General features: G+C 55.0%; 3 protein-coding genes across 5 annotated transcripts in view; 2 read left to right on the top strand and 1 right to left on the bottom strand.

The window, feature by feature from the left end:
- Nucleotides 1-6406, top strand: TMEM81 (transmembrane protein 81). Its single transcript, XM_039565172.1, has one exon. The coding sequence runs from the start codon at nt 1382-1384 to the stop codon at nt 2156-2158; it is 777 nt and encodes a 258-aa protein (XP_039421106.1). The 5' UTR covers nt 1-1381; the 3' UTR covers nt 2159-6406.
- RBBP5 (RB binding protein 5, histone lysine methyltransferase complex subunit) overlaps nt 1-20001 on the top strand; it is a 37294-nt gene extending 17293 nt beyond the window's left edge. The window contains exon 14 of one of the 2 annotated variants that reach the window (XM_039565166.1): nt 18778-20000. In XM_039565166.1, the coding sequence (XP_039421100.1) occupies nt 18778-18785 (8 nt within the window). In that variant the 3' untranslated portion in view covers nt 18786-20000. Of the gene's footprint in view, nt 1-18777 lie in introns of both variants that reach the window. The other variant, XM_039565171.1, reaches the window with a different exon arrangement.
- The window catches only part of CNTN2 (contactin 2), a 25138-nt gene continuing 9699 nt past the window's right edge, over nt 5445-20883 (bottom strand). For both annotated transcript variants that reach the window (XM_039565160.1, XM_039565159.1), the window contains 21 exons: nt 18570-18714; nt 17761-17936; nt 17384-17479; nt 16864-17073; nt 16195-16294; nt 15788-15963; nt 14549-14685; nt 13965-14094; nt 12974-13124; nt 12585-12712; nt 12106-12281; nt 11248-11368; nt 10750-10908; nt 10465-10614; nt 9837-9907; nt 9388-9622; nt 8504-8619; nt 7982-8168; nt 7668-7780; nt 7414-7582; nt 5445-6721 (listed from right to left, as the gene is read on the bottom strand). In XM_039565160.1, coding sequence (XP_039421094.1) covers nt 6612-6721; nt 7414-7582; nt 7668-7780; nt 7982-8168; nt 8504-8619; nt 9388-9622; nt 9837-9907; nt 10465-10614; nt 10750-10908; nt 11248-11368; nt 12106-12281; nt 12585-12712; nt 12974-13124; nt 13965-14094; nt 14549-14685; nt 15788-15963; nt 16195-16294; nt 16864-17073; nt 17384-17479; nt 17761-17936; nt 18570-18714 — 3056 coding nt within the window. In that variant the 3' untranslated portion in view covers nt 5445-6611. The remainder of the gene's footprint in view (nt 6722-7413; nt 7583-7667; nt 7781-7981; nt 8169-8503; nt 8620-9387; nt 9623-9836; nt 9908-10464; nt 10615-10749; nt 10909-11247; nt 11369-12105; nt 12282-12584; nt 12713-12973; nt 13125-13964; nt 14095-14548; nt 14686-15787; nt 15964-16194; nt 16295-16863; nt 17074-17383; nt 17480-17760; nt 17937-18569; nt 18715-20883) is intronic.

The following is a 20883-nucleotide window of genomic DNA, read 5'->3' on the forward strand; positions in this document are numbered from 1 at the left end:
AGCCTGGGATAGGGAGAGGTGTCCCTGCCCACGGCAGGGCTGGGATGGGATGGGATTGAAGGTCCCTTCCCACCCAGGCCAGTCTGGAATTCCCAGATCCCTGAGTGCGCTCGGAGCCAGGCTGGGAAAGGGCAGCTGAACACGGAGCTCCAAGGAGGATTGGGGCTGGAAAATCCCCCTCCTGGAGCTTTGGGAATAGATCGGATGTTCCTTATGTGCGGAAAAACTTGGAAAACCAAATCCCTGTGGGAATCCAGAGCTGCTGATCAGGAGACTCTGATTATGGGATGCCTTTTCCATGAAACTCTGGCCAAAAACTCTGAGGAACGTGGTTCCATAGCTCCGTAGAACTGGGGGGGATTCCTCCGTGAGAAAACCTGGATTTTCCAGGGAAGAACACTTGAGCATTGTTCTTGGGGATGCTTGAGCACCACACGGATCCCTCTGCAGTCTCCTCTCTGAGCGTTTTCCTGGGATGGCAGCGTGGGAATGGTTCCTGCGGATCCAGCAGTGGAGGTTTGGGGTCGGATCCGTCGGGAATGGGGGCTGTGCGAGCTCTCCCAGCTCCCGTGGCTCCTTCCAAGGCTGGGAATGGCATCCAGAGCCTCACCCAGAGCTTTGGGAGCCCTCAGCTCCCAGGATTTGCTCGGCCTTCCCTGAGGGTTCTTCCTTGGAATGTTGGGGGCTGTTGTTGGCTGTGACATCAGAGCTGCTCCCATGGGAACGGCTCCAGGGCCTGGTGTGGACACAGAGTGACTGGAGCCAAACCAGCTCGGCCCGGATTCCTATGGATCAGCCCGAGTAGAGGTTGGAATGTTGGGGTTGGATCTGGGGAGTGCTTCAGACTCTGGGATGTGTTTGTATCAGTCAGGACTGGGCAGGGCCTCCATAAGGAACTGGGATTTGGGGATTTCCTTACGCTCCACAGCGTTATTTGGGAGATTCCAGCAGCGATTCCTGCTGTCAGTTTGGAGTTTGGTGGGAAAATTCAGCTGGAGCTGCTGCTTTTCCAGCAGAAATCCACCCAAACTAACGTGGGAGTTCTTACAGAGAGGGGAGAACTTCATCTCTTAAATTGCCAAATACACCCAAAACTGGTGGGATTTGGGCGGAGTTGGATCGGATCCGATGGATCGGAACATCCCGCTGTCCCGTTCAGAGAACATTCCTGATGGAATTCCTGCGATTCCCGCCCTGCTGGATCCAGTAATGCGCTGCCGTGCCTTTTTTCAGTTGTGCCTCCAGCTCCACATCCGGGAGGCCTTTCCCTGCTGGAAGGATTAGATCAGGTGGGATGTCAGAGATACTCCGAAGAACCCGGCAGGTTCATGGAACAATTCTGGGCCCATTTGAGTGCTGAACTCTGGAAGAACCCCCGCAGATGGAGCACGGCCCCATCGTGGCCATCCTGCTGTGCGCCCTGCTCCGCGTTCCAGCGGCGCTTCCCTCGGGATCGGAGCCCGTCCTGCTGGGGCTGAAGGCCCGGCTCGTGGTCAACTCCACGCCCTGCAGCGTCACCTGCGGGCTGGGCGTCAAGGAGGAGCGGCTGTGCGAGCTCAGCCCGGCCGGGGAGCGCCGCAATTGCTCCGTGCTGCGTTCCCGCTGCCTCAGCGATTGGATCTGTGGCCTCCGGCACCTCAGCGTTCCCGAGGGAAAACCCCTCCAGCTCAGCTGCCTCTCGCCGGACGCCGCCAGCCTCGAGGGACAGGATTTTGGCTACACCTGGAGGTTCGCCCGCGGGCTCATCACCACCAACGACCTCCTGTTCCATCCCTTCCGCAATCCCAGCCCTTCCCTGAGCTTTTCCCCGGCTCTGGAGTCGCATTCCGGGACCTATCGCTGCGACGTGCAGGTGCTGAGCTCCTTCCAGCTCGTCAAGAGGATCTACTTTGGCCTCAGGGTGATCCCTCAGGATCTGGTGGATCTCGACTTCCAGAAATCCCTGACCTGGGAGCAGCAGCTGGCGGCCAACGGGGAGGAACTGGGAAACGCCACCGGCCCCAGAGAGCGGGAGCAGCAGCACTGGGAAGTGTGGGAGAAGCAGGAGGTTTATGAAGTGGTGCTGGGAATCGGGAGCGGAGCGATCGTGGGGATCCTGCTCAGCCTCGGGCTCTGCTGCTTGGGCCACGTTTGCAGGAAAAGAGCAGCGGAGAAATGAACAGAGTTTGATGCAATTCCCTGGCTTTGGCTCTTTATTAGGATTAGGAATTCAGGAATTCGGGCTGGGATTCTTGGGGTCATCCACAGCTGGATTTTGATGATTCTTCCCTTCCAGCTCGGGACACTCCATGGATCCTGTAACTATTTTAGGTGATATTCATCATTTATTTTCAACAGACACAATTTATAACTGAGTATTTTTGGCCACTTTGGGGCCTGGAAAATCAGGACAGGGCTGGAGAACCTGAGCTGGATTTCCAGCAGGTGCTTCCAGTGGAATTCTGGAATAATCCAGCTGGGATTTGGAGCCCCCTGAGCCACAGCAAACAGCTCCCAGCTCCTCTTTGTTTTCCCTCGAGCTATTTGGGTTTTTTTTAATTTAACTTCCCATCCTTATTCCTGTCGAATTCCCTCCAATTTCCTTAAATGTCTCCTTAAATTTCCTTAAATTTCCTTAAAATTCTCCAAGAATTCTGTGGGATGGAGCTGCCCCAGTCAGGGGGTGAGAGGAATGAGGTTGGTTTTGAGCCGGTGTCGTTTCCCTCCAGTCCAACGCCTGCTCCCAGCGCTGGGGACAAGGGATGCCCCACTTCCCTCTGGAAGTTTATTCCCTTCCATGACATCCTGGAAAAAGCATTTTCTGGGATATTCCTGTGTGGTGCAGAGCAGGGAGCACTGGGAAGCAGCAGATGAGAGCTGGGGGTGTTTGATCCTGACTCAGAGCTGAGCTCATCCCTAAAATCTTTACGGGAACAGCTCAGTGGGATTGGGATCTTTCATTTTTCCTGGTGGTTGATGAGGATAAACCAGGAGCTCTGGAATCCGTGGAAGGACCTATTAAATACTTTTTTTTCCCCCAATTTTCTTCCACATTTGCTGTTTGATCCCTTTTTCCCTGTCAGCTACAGGGACACCCAAATCCCGGGAAAACAACAGTGCAGCTCTAACGTTAAAAACCTCAGCATTCCCGAGTTTATCCTTTTACCAGAACGACACAAAAACACTTTAACATTGAAAAAAGCTGGGAATGGAGGGAAATCATTTTATTTGTTTGGTTGAAAACCGATGGAAAAATTGGGTTTTATTTCTTTGGATGAAAACCAAACCAGGCACTTTCCAGAGCTGTTTTCCAGAGGGTTTTGTGGGTTTTTTTTTCGCTTCCTGAACATGGAAAAAATTGGGAATGACCCATCACAGCAGGCTGGGAGTTAATGGTCCAGAGCTGCCCCATCTGCAGGACCCTCTCTGCTCTTTGTCATGGAAATTTCAGCGTCTTGGGCCCAGCTGGGATTCCCAAATCCAGCGGGATGAAAGCTCCGGCACAATCCCGCTCTCCCTGCTCTGCTGGGGAGGTCAGAGCGGGAGCCAAAAATCCCCTTCATCTTTGGATTGTGGGGTATTTAATTTCTGAGGGGAGCCAGGTGTCCAGAGCAGGGAAAATGAATCCGTAATTGGAATTTTTATTTGAAGATCGAGGACTGGGATGGCCGCTGGGGTCCAGCTGTCAGAGGGGCCTTTAATGGGATTTTTTTGGGGGATGTTCTTTGATTTTTGAAGGGATGTTAAGGATTGGGGGATGTTTATCTTGACAGGCTGAGGGCAAGGAAGGGAGAGGCAGGAAAAGGAATAGCAGAGGTTGGAGCTCAGTGCTGAAGCAAAAACCTTTGGAAGAACATTCCCATCACTCCTTTTTTCCATCTCTCCCTTCAAATCATCTTTTCTTAACCACTGCCCCTGAATTCCCACCATAAACGGCAGGAATTTGGGAAAGAAGTGTCTCTTTCTGCTCTGAATTGGTGCCTGAACTTCTTTTTCCTGATTTTTCACTGTCACCTGGAGGCGAGGATGGCACAGATTCCATGGAAACCCCAGACTCTCTGGGAACTCTGTGTGCTCCCTGTTCCCAGTGGGAGGAATTTCTGTGGTCCCAAGCTTTAGGAAGCAATCGGGAGCTTCCAGGGCTGCTCCAGGCAGATCCAGGAGGAGCTGGGAGCACTGGGATTGTGGATAAATCCCTGGGAGCTCCTCAGGCTTCTCTCAGCTGAGTAACATCGGTGTAACTCATGGGATGGCAGCAAAAAAACCCCCATAAATTGATTCTGGGGCTTTCTCACTCCATCCTCTGCTCATGGAGCTGTTATCCCATTCCCTGATCCTCTGGGATAGAATTCCTGTTCCCACCTTTCTCTCTCGCTGCTGGTTTTCCTCTCCAGGAGAGAAATCCATTAAAGCAGGGGTGTCCTTGCAGGGTGACCAGGGGTGTCCTTGTGGAGTGACCAGGGGTGTCCTTGCAGGGTGACCAGGGGTGTCCCTGTGGAGTGACCAGGGGTGTCCTTATGGAGTGACCAGGGGTGTCCCTGCAGAGTGGCCAGGGGTGTCCCTGCAGAGTGACCAGGGCTGTCCCTGCAGGGTGACCAGGGGTGTCCCTGTGGAGTGACCAGGGCTATCCCTGCAGAGTGACCAGGGGTGTCCCTGCAGAGTGACCAGGGGTGTCCTTATGCAGTGACCAGGGGTGTCCTTGTGGAGTGACCAGGGCTGTCCCTGCAGGGTGACCAGGGCTGTCCCTGTGGAGTGACCAGGGGTGTCCTTATGCAGTGACCAGGGGTGACCAGGGGTGTCCTTGTGGAGTGACCAGGGGGGTCCCTGGGGAGTGACCAGGGGTGTCCCTGCAGCTCCCGGGGACAGGGCAGGAGCTGCCCCAGCACAGCTGAGCCCGGAGCTCCGGGACCTTTGGGATCACCAGGGGCTGGGGCTGTGTGGGGCTCCTTCCCTCTGTCCATCCTTCCTCCCTTCCCTCTCTTCATCCTCCCTTCCAATCCCATCAATTCCCGTTCTCTCCCTGCCTCTGCACACCTTTCACCCCTGGGCTGTATTTTAGGAAGCTCCAAGTGGTTTTAAGGAGGATTCCAAGCTTTTTCCTCCTCTGAGCTTTAAATACGGATTTTTGTTGTTTCCCGAGGTCCAAATACCAGATTTGCCGGGGCAGATCCTTCCCCAGGGCTCTCCCAAGCCCGGATTGATGGAATGGCAGAAGGGACTGCCCAAAACCGGGCTTAACAAAACCTGAGCTGCCCTGTATGGAGAGGGACTTCCCTGCCACAACCTGGGCTAAAAAGGGCAGGGAATTGGCATTTAGTGGGAAAACTGCATGTCAGGGCCCAGCCAGGAAATTCTGGGATTGGGACTGCCCAGGCTGGCACTGCCTTCTGTGGGATTGAGGAATTACAGGCAGGGAAAATTCCCTAAAAGCACCCTCAGGATGCAGCAACAGCAATCAATTCTCGTTAACTTTGGTCAACTGCTTTACTGGGAGACAGAGATTTCAATCCCAACATCGATTCCCAACCAGTCCTGTGAGTGTCAGCTCAGCATTCCTGCTTTTCCCAGCCTCTGGAGTGCAGGGGGGCTCCTCAGCATCCCACTGCTTCCTTGGGATGTCCGGCAGCCATTGAGCCTCAGAGCTGGAATCCAGAGCTGCTTCCTGGCTGGATCTCAACCTCTGCAGCCCCAATCCAAGCCTGGAAGTTTGGCTGGATGAATTCTCAGTGCAGGGAGGTGAATCCGAGTCCGAATTTTCCTCGTCGTCGTAGCGGTGGCTTCCTCGAGTCTCCAGTTTTTGTTTTAATTTTGTCGTTTTTTAAAAATTCCTTCTTGAAGCCCCTCTGAAATTGGATTTATGGACACCTCTGTTTTTAGGCAGAGCTGCCCGAATTCGGGATTCTGGAAAAGTATCCCCTTTTCCATTTCCCCTTCTCCCCAAATGGAAAAGGAAGAAGCAAACAGGGTGACAAATCCACCCCAAAAGCACGTGGGACATGGGAAAAGACGGAATGTGCACCTCACCGCTCAGACAAGTGAACACCAGAGGTGTAAAAAAAGCTTCTCAGGCTGGGGCAGAGCTCGATCCTCCTGTGGCTTTGTCTCCTTGGGCTGGTTCCTGCAGGGTTTGGCTCTTTTTTGTGGGAAAAGGGATCGATCCTGTCCCAGAAATGCTCCGAGCTGGCTGTGCTGGGGTGGGTGTGGAACACGCTGCTGCTCCCTGAACTCCTCAGTCCCCGTCCCCCCTGGAATTCACTGTACAGAGTTAAAAAAAAAGTCAAATTTCGCAGTCTGGTTATCTCATACATGGCTTGATAAGGCAGAAAAACCTATGGATACAGTGGGGGGGAGGGGGCAGTTGGCTGCAGAATTCCCGGAAAATTCTTCCTTTTCCTCGTTTTCCTTAAAAAACTTTTAATCGGTTAAAGACCCATGTCTTGTACGAAAGCTTTTGTTCCTCCAAACCAAAAAAAACCCAAACAAAAAAAGCTGATTTTTATTTCTTCCTTCCAACCACGAGGTCAAATCCTCTCCCCGCGGTGCTGCCCCGATCCGAAGTGGGATTTGCCAAATGTTGCGTTGCTCCCGCGGGATCGGGAGGAAGCGTGTCCGGAGCCGTGTCCGGCGCGCGGTCAGAGCTCCAGGGAGCTGATCAGGGCCACCATCAGCAGGGAGTTGGTGGTGATGACCACGGCGTGTGGCACCGGCCTCGTCCCTGAGTCCTCCACCATCATGCTCGTCCCTGGAAAAACAGGGAACAGGGAAGGAGCGGCTGTGGGGTGGCGCGGACACCGCGGGTAGCTTGAGGGGAGTGGGGTTTTATGGGGTTCTGTTGTGTTTGGCTCTGATAAAACTCCTGGGAATGCTGGGAGCAGGAATTTGGGGCTGGGCCCTGAGAATTCACCCCCTGAATTGAGGGAATTTGCTGGAGCTGCAGCCCCATGGAGTCGGGGTTTCACTCTTAGTGGAAAACTGAAATAGTTTTTAGTTCTTCACTTTCGGGAAGTTGGGTGTTGGGGGATCTGGAGGCTGCAAATCCTAAAGCTGGTTCAGGGCTGGACGGAGTTTGGGAAGAGGAGTGGGGAGAAGGAGAGGAGTCAGGAATTCCTGTGAGTGAGCAGCTCAAGGAAACCAAAAACCCATCCCAGAAAAGATCAATTCTGGAAAAGACCAATTCCAGAGTCTCAACCTAAAACACTGTGGGAGGATGTTCCCCCATGGCCCTGGAAGGGAGAGCGGGATTTGAAAACCCAATCGATTGGGCTCGTGCTGGGGGCGTGGCTGTGGGGACAGCGCTGGGGAGGGACAGGAGGTGTCCTGGGGATGAGCTCCTGTCTTGGAGCTCCAGCGTCTCTGGAGAACCTTGGAAAGGGGAATTTGGCCTTGGAGAGGGTGTGGTCAGTGGAGAGGGTGTGGCCAGAGGAGCACAGGTACCGCTGTTCCGGAGGATGTGAACTTCTGCTGGGGTCCCGTCCCCGCCGGGTCCGGTCACCCGGATCTGGACAAAGGCGTGGGTGAAATCCTCAGGGATGGGGATGTCGATCCGGCTCTTGCTGGCCAGGTACAGGGTGGGGGCCGAGTGGGAATCCTGCCTGTAGAGCATCTGTGGGAAGAGGGAATGCTGCATTCCCGTTCCCTGTGGTTTCCTTGGATCAGCCCCGGGAGAAGCTGAGCCCCGCTGGCCGTACCTTGTACCCCGTCACTGCCGACTCGTCTGCCTCGGCCACCACAGGGTCCCACTTGATGCTGACTGTGGAGCCGGAAAAAGTCCAGGAGATGTTCCCAGGTGGCCTTTTTGGTGCTAAGGGATGCAAAACCAGACAGGGATTTGGTAAATCAGGGAGTGAGGAGAAGGCTGTGCTGGTCCCACCCATCCCCTGAACCTCAGCAGGGCTGTCACCACCGTGGTGAGTTCAAAGCACATCAAACAAGGGCGCCAAGATCAAAATTTGGGTGATTTTGGGGGATCCTGTGCAAGGTGGAGGGGTCAGGGCTCACTCACGAGGTCTCGTGGTGGTGACGTTGGTGGAAGGGCTGGGGGGGCCGGTGCCTGCCCGGTTGTAGGCTCGGACTGACACGTGGTAGTTGGTGTTGGGGTTCAGGCCGGTGACGTGAGCCGATGTCACCAACCCCGCCGTCCTCACTCTGTCGGCCGCCTCCTCCTTGTCCCCATCCTTCCAGTACCGGATCTGGACAGAAAAGGACACGATGGGTTTAGGAAGGAGAGATCTGCAGGTCCCAACTCAGCCCATCCTGAAGAGCCTTGGCTGTTGCTCTCCGTGTGTTTTGCCTGGTGTGTGCCCAGGAATGAGGCCACGGCCTCCCGGGAACAGCAGGCAGGAAAAATGGGATGATTCCCTCTTAATCTCTCCTGAGACAGTAGTGCCAGCCCCATTTGAGCCACGTGGTGTGAATTATCCCCCACCTCTGGAGTCAAAATGCCGTTTCCTTTCACCTCACATGACTCGGGCCAGTTTTCCTTGTTGGGCTCTCAGTGTCTCCCATTCCCATTGGAATCTCCTACCTCGTATCCCAAAAGCACTCCGGTCACTTCTCCCTGCTCCACGGGCTCCCAGGATACATCCATCTCTGAGGACAGGACAGACTTGGCAATGACCCTGTAAGGAGCCACTTTGGGTTCTGAAAGACAGCAATAAAATCCCTTTCCTGACTCTGGGCCCCGTTGGGAACAAAAGATTTTCCCGCAGCATCATCCCGTGGGCAGACAGCTGGTGGTGTGTCACGGAGCGAGGGGCAGGGATTTAGGGATTTAGGAGAACAGGCAGGGCCACAGCTGTGAGCTCTGGGATCCGTGTCTGCCCCGAGGCTCTGTGGGCGTCGGGGCCGGGCTTGGGGAATCGTCTCCCTGCGTGTTTGGAGGAGAAGGTGAATGTGCTGGAATTGATGTTCTGGGAGCCAAAGGAATGTCTGAGCTCCCGGATGGACACAGATCTGCAGGATCTGGCTGAGGAAACGGCGGTTGGACAAAACGGGGAGTTCGGAGTCTGTGCAGTCATGGAATGGTTTGGGTGGGAGGGACCTTAAAGCCCATCCAGTGCCACCCCTGCCATGGCAGGGACACCTTCCACTGTGCCAGGCTGCTCCAAGCCCTAGTGTCCAGCCTGGCCTTGGACACTTCCAGGGATCCAGGGGCAGCCCCAGCTGCTCTGGGCACCCTGTGCCAGGGCCTGCCCACCCTCCCAGGGAACAATTCCTTCCCAATCTCCCATCCAGCCCTGCCCTCTGGCAGTGGGAAGCCATTCCCTGTGTCCTGTCCCTCCATCCCTTGTCCCCAGTCCCTCTGCAGCTCTCCTGGAGCCCCTTTAGGCCCTGGGAGGGGCTCTCAGATCTCCCCAGAGCCTTCTCCTCTCCATGCTGGACATTCCCAGCTCTCCCGCTCCTCTTTACCTTCCTCTGCCGAGTACACGATGGCCGTGAGGCTCTCGGGGCCCTCCCCTTTCCTGTTGTAGGCCTTGATCTTCACCTCGAAGGGGGTGTAGGGCGCGATGCTCTCGTTGCGGTACACGAAGTGCAGCGACTCCGCGTGCGGCACCCGCGCCCTCAGCCAGTCCTGGCTGCCCTTCCTCCGGAAGGACACGATGTACCCAAAGCCATCCCCGTTCTGGTAGTCCCGCAGCATTGGCTGGGAAGAGAGAGGGAGCCTTGGTGCGTCCAAAGCGGCTTTTGGCTCATCCAAACTGGGATGGCGGTGCTGATTTCCCGAAGGAAATGTGGGCTTGGTCCGTCCAAACCAGCCCTTGGCTCAACCTCATGTCCAAATTGGGATGGGAGTGCTGATTTCTCCCCAAAAAATGCCGCATATTCCCACCCTTTTCCCTTTCCCGTTCCCAGCTCACCGTCCAGGTGATGATGAGCTCGTTGGGAGCACCTCCGCCGCCGCCGAGCCCAGACGGTGCCACCGTCGGTGCTGTGAGGTCCCCAAAGAAAAGCAGAGAGCACAGGTTGGGTTCAGGAGGTGGGAGCGATGGAGATGGGCACAGTCATGGCACGACACCGGTGTCACTGGCTGGGACAGCTCCCAGGAAAGGGTTGGGCTCTGTTTTCAGCCATGAAAATCCCGCCTGGAATTCTGGCTTGTGCCTGACCGGGTTATGTGGGGGCACAGGACAAGGATTTGGTGTCTGAGGGGACAAGGATGGTGCTCAAAAGCAGGGATGGGGAGGGGAGTTTTATTAGGAAGGAGCTGGTTTGTGTTTGGTGGATTCAGAGCAGTTTTCCTGCTGTTCTCCCGTCCCTTCTGTCCAAGACGCTGGACATGGAATGAACATTCCCAGCTGGATGCAGTGCTGGAAAATGCAGCTCTAACCCTGCTTGTCTTTGACACAGAAATGGGCAAAAAGGCGGAAAATCCTGTGGTGGCCTCAGCTCCAGGAGCTCTCCAGGAGATGACTGATCCCTTGGGAGCACCCAGCCTTCCCTTCCCAGCAGTCAGGCACAGGGACCTGGGGCTGTCCCCACACCCACCTGCTTCCTTGGTCTGGATTTTGCTGGAGGGCAGACTGGGCTCCCCGATTCCCAGGATGTTGCTGGCCAAGACCCGGAACTCATAATCCATCCACGGGATGAGGTTCACCACCTGCGCCGTCTCCGCGTTGCCCTCGATGTTTACGGGATCTGTAAAATCCAACAGCACCAGAGGGGAAGGAATAGAGCGAGGAGCAGCACAGAGCCAGGACTGGCTGGGGGCCGGTGGCCTCAGTGTGTCACCAGTGCCACCGGTACCACCAGTGCCGCTGTGGGGACACTCACTGGTGCGCATCTGCTTCCACTGGCTGGACAGGAGGGTCCGGGCCTCGATGAGGTACCTGGCGATGGGGCTGTGGTTGTCGAAGCCGCGGCTCCAGCTCAGCTGGACGCTGGTGTCACCGATGTCCCTCACCACCACCCCCCCGGGCGGGCCTGGAGGTCCTGGGGGGATGGGAAATGTGTCACTGAGATGGAAGATCCAGAAGTTTAACACTCTGTGCGTTGTGCAAATCCTAAATTCACATCAGGCCTTTCTTTTCTGGAAGCTGGAAAGCCTCACTTCCAGCTTTAGCCTCTGGAAATGCTCCTAAGCCTGGTTGGGAAGGTTGGAAAAGACCTCCAAGATGATCAAATCCAAATTTGGAGTGAAAATAAAACCCACTAAACTTTATCATGGACATATTGGATGGTGAGGGGGCTGCAAGGCAAAAGCGATTTATCCTTGCACTGTGGCATTCCTTTGGGTTTCTCGGGAGCAGGGAACATTCCCACAGGAATTACCTCTGACAGTGAGCGTGGCTGACTCGGACGCGCTGTCCACCACGGTCTGGGCCGTGCAGGTGTAACGCCCCGAGTGCCGCAGCTGCGCGTTGGAGATGCTGAGGTCCCCGATGGCCTCCTTCTGCAGGGAACGGGAGAACACAGCGGGGACAGCGTCGGAAGGCGCCCGATCACGGTCCGGAATTCAGCAGGGTTTGGGTTTGGGTGTTCGGGTTGTCATGGAGATGAAGAAGCGGGAGATGGGAAAGGATTCCCCCATGGGTGATGGAGCTGGATGGATCCGAGATGGATCCAGCCCTAACCAAGGCCAAGCCTGTGCTGGGTCTGTTTGGCTTGGGATGGTGATCATTGAGTGATCAACGAGTGATCATTGAGGGATCATTGGTCAATCACTGAGCAATCATTGGGCAATCATTGATCAATCATTGAGTGATCATTGATCTATCACTGAGCGATCATTTAGCAATCGTTGAGTGATCATTGAGTGATCACTGATTGATCATTGAGTGATCATGAAGTGACCATTGAGTGACCACTGAGTGATGTCTGCCTGCCTTTATCCACAAGACTTTCCGCTCCAGTTTAGGAGGGGAGTGATCATGGAATCATGGAATGGTTTGGATTGGGAAGGATCTTAAAGCCCATCCCGTCCACCCCAGCCACGGGCAGGAACACCTTCCACTGTCCCAGGTTGCTCCAAGCCCCATCCAGCCTGGCCGTGGACACTTCCAGGAATGTGGAGTTCACTTGCTCCGGGCAAGGTGATGGAGTGGCTTTGGTGGGCACAAACACTCAAATAATGAGGATGGAATTAATCTTCCATCCTTTTGGACGGTCCAGAATTCCCTCTGGACTCACCGTGCTGGCTCGCCGGTAGTGCCCCTCGGACTTGTCAAAGTCGATGGGGAAATCATCCAGGGACCAGGTGAAGGTGAGGTCCATGGTGGGGTCGTGGGACGCGTGGCACTGCAGGGTGAGGTTCTCGCCCACGTTGATGTCAGCACTGGATGGTGCCAGCGTGATCTTGGTGGCATCTGCAGGGAACAAGCGGGGAGGGCCGTTAGCTGCAAATATCCCATCCCAGTATCCAAACCCTCCCTTCCCAACTCCCCATCCCGCTCCAACAGCTGGAGCTTCACAGGAGGAAGAGGAGGGATTAGAAAATGGAAACGCTTTTCTCAGGGGCCATTTGTTGGTGGAGAAGTTTTGCTTCTCCACCTGAAATTACTTTGATTCCCCGATTCTTCTGGTTTTTGGGAGTATGAGGAGAGGAGAAAAATCACATCATTCATTCTTAGCCGTTTCTGACTCGATTGACCCCAAATGAACATCCCTACCTCGGACAGAGAGGATTCCAGTGCTGTTGGCTTTGCCCATGAAGTTCTCGGCAAAGCAGGTGTATTTCCCCTCATCGGATTTGCTGATGTTCTGCAGGATCAAGGTCCCGTCTGCCGTAATCGTCACCCTGCAAAGGAAGGGGAGCCACACAAAGGAAGGTGAAAAGATTGGCTCGCGCTGCACATTTGGGAATTTCCTCTGATTTTAGAGAAACTGGGGACAAAAACAGGCGGGAAAATATTATGTAAGAGTTTGCTAAAGAGGAAATTAGAGGAATAACAAAATTCAGGGATGCAGCAGCACATTTGGATCGTTGAGTCCAGTCTTCTGGTAAAAAAAAATATCATTTTAGCTACATTTTCTAGGTGGAAGCTGACTGTGCCGCTACCTGCTACTGTTGACCAGGAGTTCTGTCCCTTTGGTCCAGAGCACGGTGGCTTTCGGTGCTGCTCGTGGCTGGCACGGGATGATGACCTTCCCGCTCCGGGCTGCCGGGATCAGCCGCTTCACGGGATTTAGTCTAAAATCTGGAGCTAAGACTACAGGGATAAAAAAAGAGGATTAAGGCACGATTAGAAACCCTGCCCTGCGGGAATTTCAGCGCCGTGTGAGTGGGAATCGATTTGTTGTTGGATGGCTCAGTAAGAGAAGCAAGGCAGAGTCTGGAGAGTGGGATGAGGGAGGAATTCCTCAGCTGCTGGGTGGATCCTGACGCCTCCCAGGCGGGAATTACGTGGGACGGAGCGATGGGAATGACCCTAACAAGTGCAAGGTCTTTGAGAGACACAACGACAGCTGCTTTGGAACATGTCGAGGATAATCTCTTCAATATCCTGACCAACGCAGACATCCAGCTTGCCTGAAACTCCTCCTGGAACTGCAGATGGAATTGGGATTTACCTGTTGGCCTCGGTGTGTTAATGATGAGCAGTTGGTGCTCAGGGCCTTTAATTTATCTCTGGCATCTCCACGAGGAGATAAATTTTTGGACTAACATGGAACAAGTTTGGCAGAGCTCAGGTCCAGTCACCATCCACCAAAGCAGGCGGAATGGAGGCTGAACTTTTTTTTTGGACCGCTTTCCTCCAAAAAAGAGGAATTTGTAATGGAAGAGCAGCTGTAGTGCTGCTGTCCTGTCCACTTCCTGTGGCTAAACAGAATTTTTTGTTCCCTTTCACAGAGAATTCACACAGGATTGAAAATTTAAAGGCTTGCAGAGAGTCCTGTTGAACCAGCAACCACTTCAGTGGTGAGCGAAGCAGTTTTTGCCTGCTCCCATCTCGCTGCGACATCACAATATCAGGATCACATCAGGATATTAGGAAGAGATTTTTTCAGTGTCCCATTGGAACCCAGAGCTCTGGGAAATGAGGAATTACCTTGCACTGTTAATTCAGCGCTTGCATAAACTGTGCCATGCTTGTTCTCAGCCACACACTGATACATGCCAGAGTCCTCCAGGACTAGCTTGGAAAATCTCAGCTCTCCACCGCTCACTTCGATGCGGTTCTGTGCAAACAAGAGGATGAACCCATTAGATGAGAAAAACAAACAAAAAAAATGGAACTCAATCCTCAGCTGGGTCAGGGTTGAGTTTTGTCACAGACTCCTCGAGGCCGGCCTGGTTTTCCAAGGGGGAAAACGCAGGATTTGCTTTTATGTCTGCGTGGTCACTCCCGCACGTCGCCGGGCTCTGTTTGCTGAGGCACCTGAGCAGCGACATGCAGGTGACACCGAGACAGGCACGAGGCGCTGTTTGTCCTCCCTGCTGACCGGCCCTGAGTCCCTGCAGCTGCACGAAGCAATGGCTGGGATGGGGATCTGGGGATCGTGCCATGGCTTCGCAGCCCGATGGGGGCACATGGAGGAGGGATGCGGGGTGAGAACCGGGGCTGGGATGCAGGAGCGAGGCAGGAGGAGGGGCTGGGGCTGGAGGAGCGGGATCAGAGCTGGCTGGGGGTACCTGGGACGTCAGGGGCTGCCCATCCCGCAGCCACCGCACCGTGGGCCGGGGTTTGCCGGAGGCCACGCAGCTCCAGCGCAGGTCGGACCCGATGTCAGCCTCCGTGTCCGAGATCACATCCAGCCAGTCGGGCTGGGCTGCAGGGGACAAGAGAGAGGGGGCAGAGCCGAGGAGCTCAGCTGAGAGGTGGCGGTGCCAGGCTGGCAGAAGGATGTCCCTGTGCCAGCGCTGCCGGCGCAGTTGTTGGCACAGCGGGATCTGCCACGGGAACAGCCCTGGCCTTTTGTGCAGCGAGAGGCACGGCCGGGTCCTGCTGGGCCCTGGCTGCGCAAGATCAGGGCAGAATCCAGGGCTGGGGAATTGGTTTCTCTTCTTAAGAGTAAATGCAGCCATTCCTGAGTCATCAAATCGTGGAATCATGGAATGGTTGGGGTTGGAAGGGAAGTTAAAGATCCCCCAGTGCCACCCCTGCCATGGGCAGGGACACATTTACCATTCCAGGATGTTCCAAGCCCTGCCCAGCCTGGCCTGGAACACTTCCAGGGATGGGGAAGCCACATCCCCTGTGCCACCATCCCCATCCACCCTATGCCAGGGCCTCACCACTCTTACAGCAAAGAACTTCCTCCTGATATCTCCTCTAAACCGTCCCTCTCTCAGCTTCAGGCCATTCCTGAACTTCAGGAAAAACTGGGATCAGGCTGAGGTAACCTGGATGTGTTACCTTGGATGAAAGACACTTCCCTGGGTGAAGGACACGTGTTTGAATGTGTTCCTTGGATAAAGGACACGTTTGGATGCGTTCCTTGGATAAAGGACACGTTTGGATGCGACCCCTTGGATAAGGGACACGTTTGGATGCGTCCTCTTGGATAAGGGACACGTTTGGATGCGTCCTCTTGGATAAGGGACACGTTTGGATGTGTCCCCTTGGATAAGGGACACGTTTGGATGCGTCCTCTTGGATAAGGGACACGTTTGGATGCGTCCCCTTGGATAAGGGACACGTTTGGATGCGTCCTCTTGGATAAGGGACACGTTTGGATGTGACCCCTTGGATAAGGGACACGTTTGGATGTGTCCCCTTGGATAAAGGACACGTTTGGATGCGACCCCTTGGATAAGGGACACGTTTGGATGCGTCCCCTTGGATAAAGGACACGTTTGGATGTGACCCCTTGGATAAGGGACACGTTTGGATGTGTCCCCTTGGATAAGGGACACGTTTGGATGCGTTACCGTGGATGATGACGCGGCCCTGGTGGGTGTCCCTCCCTTTGGCGTTCTCCGCCTCACACTCGTACGTCCCCTCATCCTGAAATCCCGCGTGCTGGATCTGCAGCAGGGGCTCGCTGCCGATCCACTTGGAGGACTGTGGCCCATCCAGCTTCCTCCACTTGATCCGGGGAACGGGGCTGCGGAAAAGCCGATCCGGTGAATCGGGGCTGAACTCAGTCCTCATGTGGCCACCTCAGTCCTGTTCCCGCTGGGCTTTGGCTTTAGCCAGTTCCTCCCTCTTCCCATTCCCCTCCCTGTCCGCGCTTCCACTGGAGAGAGAACGTGTGGAAGTTCTGCCATTCCCTCCCTTTCTGCCGTTCCCTCCCCATCCCAATCCCAATCCTGATCCACGCGGACGCTGCACTCACTTTCCAAAGGCGAAGCACTCCAGGGTCACCGCCTGCCCAGTCAGAGCGTAGGTGTCCGCAGGGAACCTGGCCTTGATGCTGGGTGCGAACTGCCGGGCATCTGCCACAGGGAAAACACCGCTCAGGGGACCTGGGTGACACCAAGATGCCACCCGGGGGTCTCAAAGGGCAGAAGGACTTCCCAACTCCTTTGTGTGTTTGGGTGAGGGGACAGAGGTTTAATTTTCTTTTTCTTGCTGAAGTCTCTAGAAATCTCTTTATAAAACCTCAAGGCTCTGTCATTCCTGAGAATCACAAAATCCTGGGATGGTTTGGGTTGGGAGGGACCTTAAAGCTCATCCAGTCCCCCTGTGCCATGGACAGGGACACCTCCCAGTATCCCAGGTTGCTCCAATCCATGTCCATCCAGGCCTTCCTCCTGTTTAATTCCCTTTTCCCTGCCCCAGAAACATCCTTTAAAAATAGAGAAACTCCACGGATGGGAAACAGGGAATCCTGGAGAGAGATCCCTGCTTCCCTCCCATCCCAGCCCATCCATATTTTTGAAGCTTTTAAGAGAAGCTGGAGGATGATTTGGGCGCCGTGGATCCCAAATGCTTTGCAGTGGCTCATTAATTTGGATTTTTCCCGTAGGAATTGGCATTTTTGGGATAATCCAAGAGCACTGACCCTCCGCAGCCAGGCTGAGGCGGGAGAACTTGCTGAAGACGCTCTTGGTGATGAAGTCCATGTGGCTCGTGGCAAAGCAGGAGTAGTTGCCCAGGTCCGAGGCCTCCGTCTTGGCGATGTAAAGGTTGCCCGTGGTCTGGGAGATGAAACGTCTCCCATCAGCCGGGATGAAATTGGGGAATTCGTTCAGGAGCCACCGGTAGGATAAACCTGGGGGAAAAAGGAGAGGAATAAACTGGATAGGTTTGTCCTCCCAGCTGGGATGGACGCAGTGGGATTCCAGGCTGGAATTGGTCCTTCCATAGGGGAAAAAAGGGAAAGGAATCAACTCTGCAGGTTGTTGGTGTCTTCCTGGGTGGGATGGACCCACTGGGATTCCAGGCTGGAACTGGTCCTTGCGTGGACACACCAAGTCCCACCTCTGCTTTGTTGCTTTACAAACCCTGAATTAACCCTGAATTTCCTTCCCTGAATTTCCCAGAAAACCTGGGGGCCCCATGCCCTGCTGTGGCCCCCTTACCTGGGTAGTGGGGCGGGGGGCTGCAGGTGAACATCACCCCCCAACCCTCGGTGATCTTCACGGGGTCCCGCTCTTCCGCCGAGAATTCCTGCAAAACTGAACAGGCAGAGTGAAACCCGGACAGGGAAAAGCAGCTGGAGGAACCTCTGCGTTTCCTCTGCCCCTCCTCGGGCTCGTTTGGGCACAGGGAGATCCAAAAATATCATCGGCTTTCTCCATAATACTCCAAATGCTCCAAATCTCTATGGAAGCGCCAGGGGATTTCTCCGTGGGATGATGTGTTGGAGAGATTCCCTCCAGCCTATTTCCAGGCGGGCTCAGTTTAAGCCCAGCCTAAATGTGGTCGCGTTTAATTTACCTGGTGGTGCCAAACTTACAGCCAAAGCGGAGCGAGGCTTCCCTGCTCACCACGGTGCCCCTGGAATTGGATGCCACACACTGGTAGGAGCCGGAATCCTTGGCTTTCACGGGGTTGCTGATCACCAAATCCCCGGCCACCAGCCTGTAGCGGGAATCCGGCTCCAGCTTTAGCTCCGTGCCGTTCATCTTCCACCTGCCGGGAGAAGCGGGAGCAGGGACAGGGATAAATCCCCACAGCCGCACCTGTGGGGCTGTGCCTGGTGGTTTTGCAGCTGGGGTGGGGTTGGAGGTGGGTTTGGATCTCGTAGCTTTGGATTTTGTGCCCTAGGAGGGGTGGAACATCTCAGAATTGGGAGATTGTTGAGGTTCGAAAAGCCCTCCAGGATCATCGAGTCTGAGCTGTGTCCGATCCCCACCCTGAGCTCTGAGTGCCACATCCAGGAATTCCTTGGACACCTCCAGGGATGGGCACTCCAAACCTCCCTGGGCAGCCCTTTCCAACCCTTTCCATGAGGAAATTCCTGCTGCTGTCCACCCTGAGCCTCCCCTGGCCCAGCCTGAGGCCGTTCCCTCTCCTCCTGTCCCTGTTCCCTGGGATAAAATCCCAAATCCCCCCCGGCTGCCCCCTCCTGTCAGGGACCTGTGCAGAGCCAGAAATTCCCCCTGATCCCCCTTTTCTCCAGGCTGAGCCCCTTTCCCAGCTCCTCACAGGACGAGGAATCTCACTCCCAAGTCAATAATTTTCCATATATAAAAGTGCAGGAGGCAAAGCAGAATTTGGGATGGATTTATCCCGTTCCTGGTGCAGAAGGAGCCCCGAGCTCACCTGTAGGTGGCGGGAGGTTTGGCCCGTGCCCGGCACGACAGGGTGACCTTTTCTTCTGCCGAGCCCTCAGGGAAGAGCGTGTGGGACGGCTGCTCCTCGAACACCGGCCCGTAGCTCCTCGTGCCGCTCTGGGCTTGGCACCAAACTGCGGGAGAGGGGAAAACCCGCTCAGCTCCACTCGGCTCTTCCTAAAAATCCTCCTTTTCAGTTTTGTAGGGTGTCGCCGGCAGCGAGGAGCAGAGAAGGAGCAATGTGATGATCGCGCCCCATCTGTCAGCACAGCCCCGCCCCGGCTATGGGAACACAACCTGCGATTCCCACCGAGCATCCTGCACCATTCCCGCCCTTCCAGAGGGACCGGCATTCCTGGGGACACGTGGAGGAAGGAGCAGGGACCTCCTGGAACGCCACGTGCGGGCAGAACTGGAGCTGGGAATACCTGGATGTCCCCTTGTCCCTGAGGTTCCTCCTCTGCCTGTGCAGACTTTGCCTGGTTCGTTCTTCCTAAATCCTCTCCAGGATGAGGGAGGAGAGGGGAGAACCAGGACCTTCCCGGCTCTGAATACACCTGGCAGGTCCCCTCTGTCCCTGTGGCACCACCAGCTCCTGACACCTCAAACCAGTTTGTTACTGGTGTGGAAACCAGAGCAAACCACTACAAACCAGTACAAACCATTCTGTTCCATGGCTGGGATGAGCCTGAAGCTGCTTTTGGGGTGTTCAGACATGGGTTTGACTCTGGTTTTGAGAACAGGGAGGAACAAGAATGACAAAGGCCCCACCTGCCTTCTCCACGCCATGCCCGGGCCACCCTTTGGGGACAATGTGCCACTGGGAAGTGCCAGCTGCCCTCCGGCCTCACACAAACAGCAAATCCCACCCAGCAGCTCCCCTTCCACACGGGGGAACCCCAGAATCCCAGACTGGTTTGGGTGGGAAAAACCTTAAATCTCATCCCGTTCCACCCCTGCTGTGGGCTGGGACACCTCCCACAGCCTGGAGTGCTCCAAACCCGGCCGGGAAGGGACGCAGTGAACGAGAGCGAGGCAGGATCTGCCTGGAAATCTCTGTATTGCAGGAACAGCCGGTGGGATAATTGCCAGCACGTCTGTCCTGCCCATCCCTGTCCCCCCGGAGACGCCTGGCCCTTATCAGGGAAGGAGCCACCAGCACTGATAAGCTCCGAGCTGCTTCCCTGGCTCCAGGATCCTTCCCTGCTCTGTAATTGAATTAATGAGCGTCTCCAACCCGCCGTGCCAACGCCAACCTGTCTCCTTCCCCCTGTAAATGAAGTGATTCCCGGGAGCGGGATGTTTTATGGAAGAGGCGCTTCCAGCCGGGAACTGCCTGGGATCAGCGGGAGCAGCCCTTGACCCGCAGCTCCTGGGGTTTGCCTCGCGCTCCGGCTGCTCCGGGAGGAGGCTGCAACGGGATGGGATGGGATGGGTGGGGTGGGGTGGGAGAGGAGCTCTGGTAATTGGCTCTGGGCTGGGAGCAGCTGCTCCCCGTGTCCCTGCTCCAGGCAATTATCCCGGCTCCGGCAGCGGGATGGTCCCCGGTGCCACACAGGGAGAGGCAGCGAGCTTGGATTCTTTGGAATTAAGGAAAAGCAGCATTTCGGGGGTTGTTTCTCCTCCCAGCCAGCGCTGCTTTCCTGCCAGGATGGTTCCATTCCTAAAGGAAAAGCTGGAAATTTCTCCCGTTCGGGTCAGTCCCAGCTGGAATAAACTCTGCTGACCAGGGGGGAAAACCAATCATGAGTTAATGGGGTATTAATGAGAAAGAATTAATTGTGTGCTGATAGATGAGTTAATTGTGCTCTGATAGATGGCGGTGAGAGGGTCGAGGCTGAACAGCTTTAGTTTGGGGATTAATTAGGGAGCATAAGGTAAATAATTTCTATTTATTTAACAAATAAAATATCTATTGGTGCCACTCCCATCCCTGCCCTTTCCCATGGGATTTTTTATTCCAGTCGAGCCAAATCAGGCTCATCCTCCCTCCCGATGCCACCCGGAGCTTGTGTCCCTCTGCTGTCCCTTTGTCCCTGCCAAGGTTATGGCTGCGAGTGCCAGGCATTGATTTTCCCACTTGGAATCGATACCAGGAGTTCAGGTGAGTTTTAATCCACAATTCCAAGGTGCTGGGGGTGAAACGCTTGGATTTCACTCATTAAACAAATAAGGGGTCGATTAAAGCACTAATTAAACAGTTACAAGGTGGGGATAAGGTTAAAATTAAGAACTGATAAATCCCAGAACTTCCGAGTCTGCTCTGGGCCAGTTCTCCAACCCCAGAATTCCCAGTTTTTAAC

The sequence above is a fragment of the Corvus cornix genome, chromosome 26 (assembly GCF_000738735.6).
Source record: "Corvus cornix cornix isolate S_Up_H32 chromosome 26, ASM73873v5, whole genome shotgun sequence".
In the NCBI taxonomy this organism is placed as follows: domain Eukaryota; kingdom Metazoa; phylum Chordata; class Aves; order Passeriformes; family Corvidae; genus Corvus; species Corvus cornix.

Coding starts and splice junctions, on each gene's coding strand:
- TMEM81 (XM_039565172.1), top strand. CDS start 1,382: ATGGAGCACGGCCCCATCGTGGCCATCCTGCTGTGCGCCCTGCTCCGC.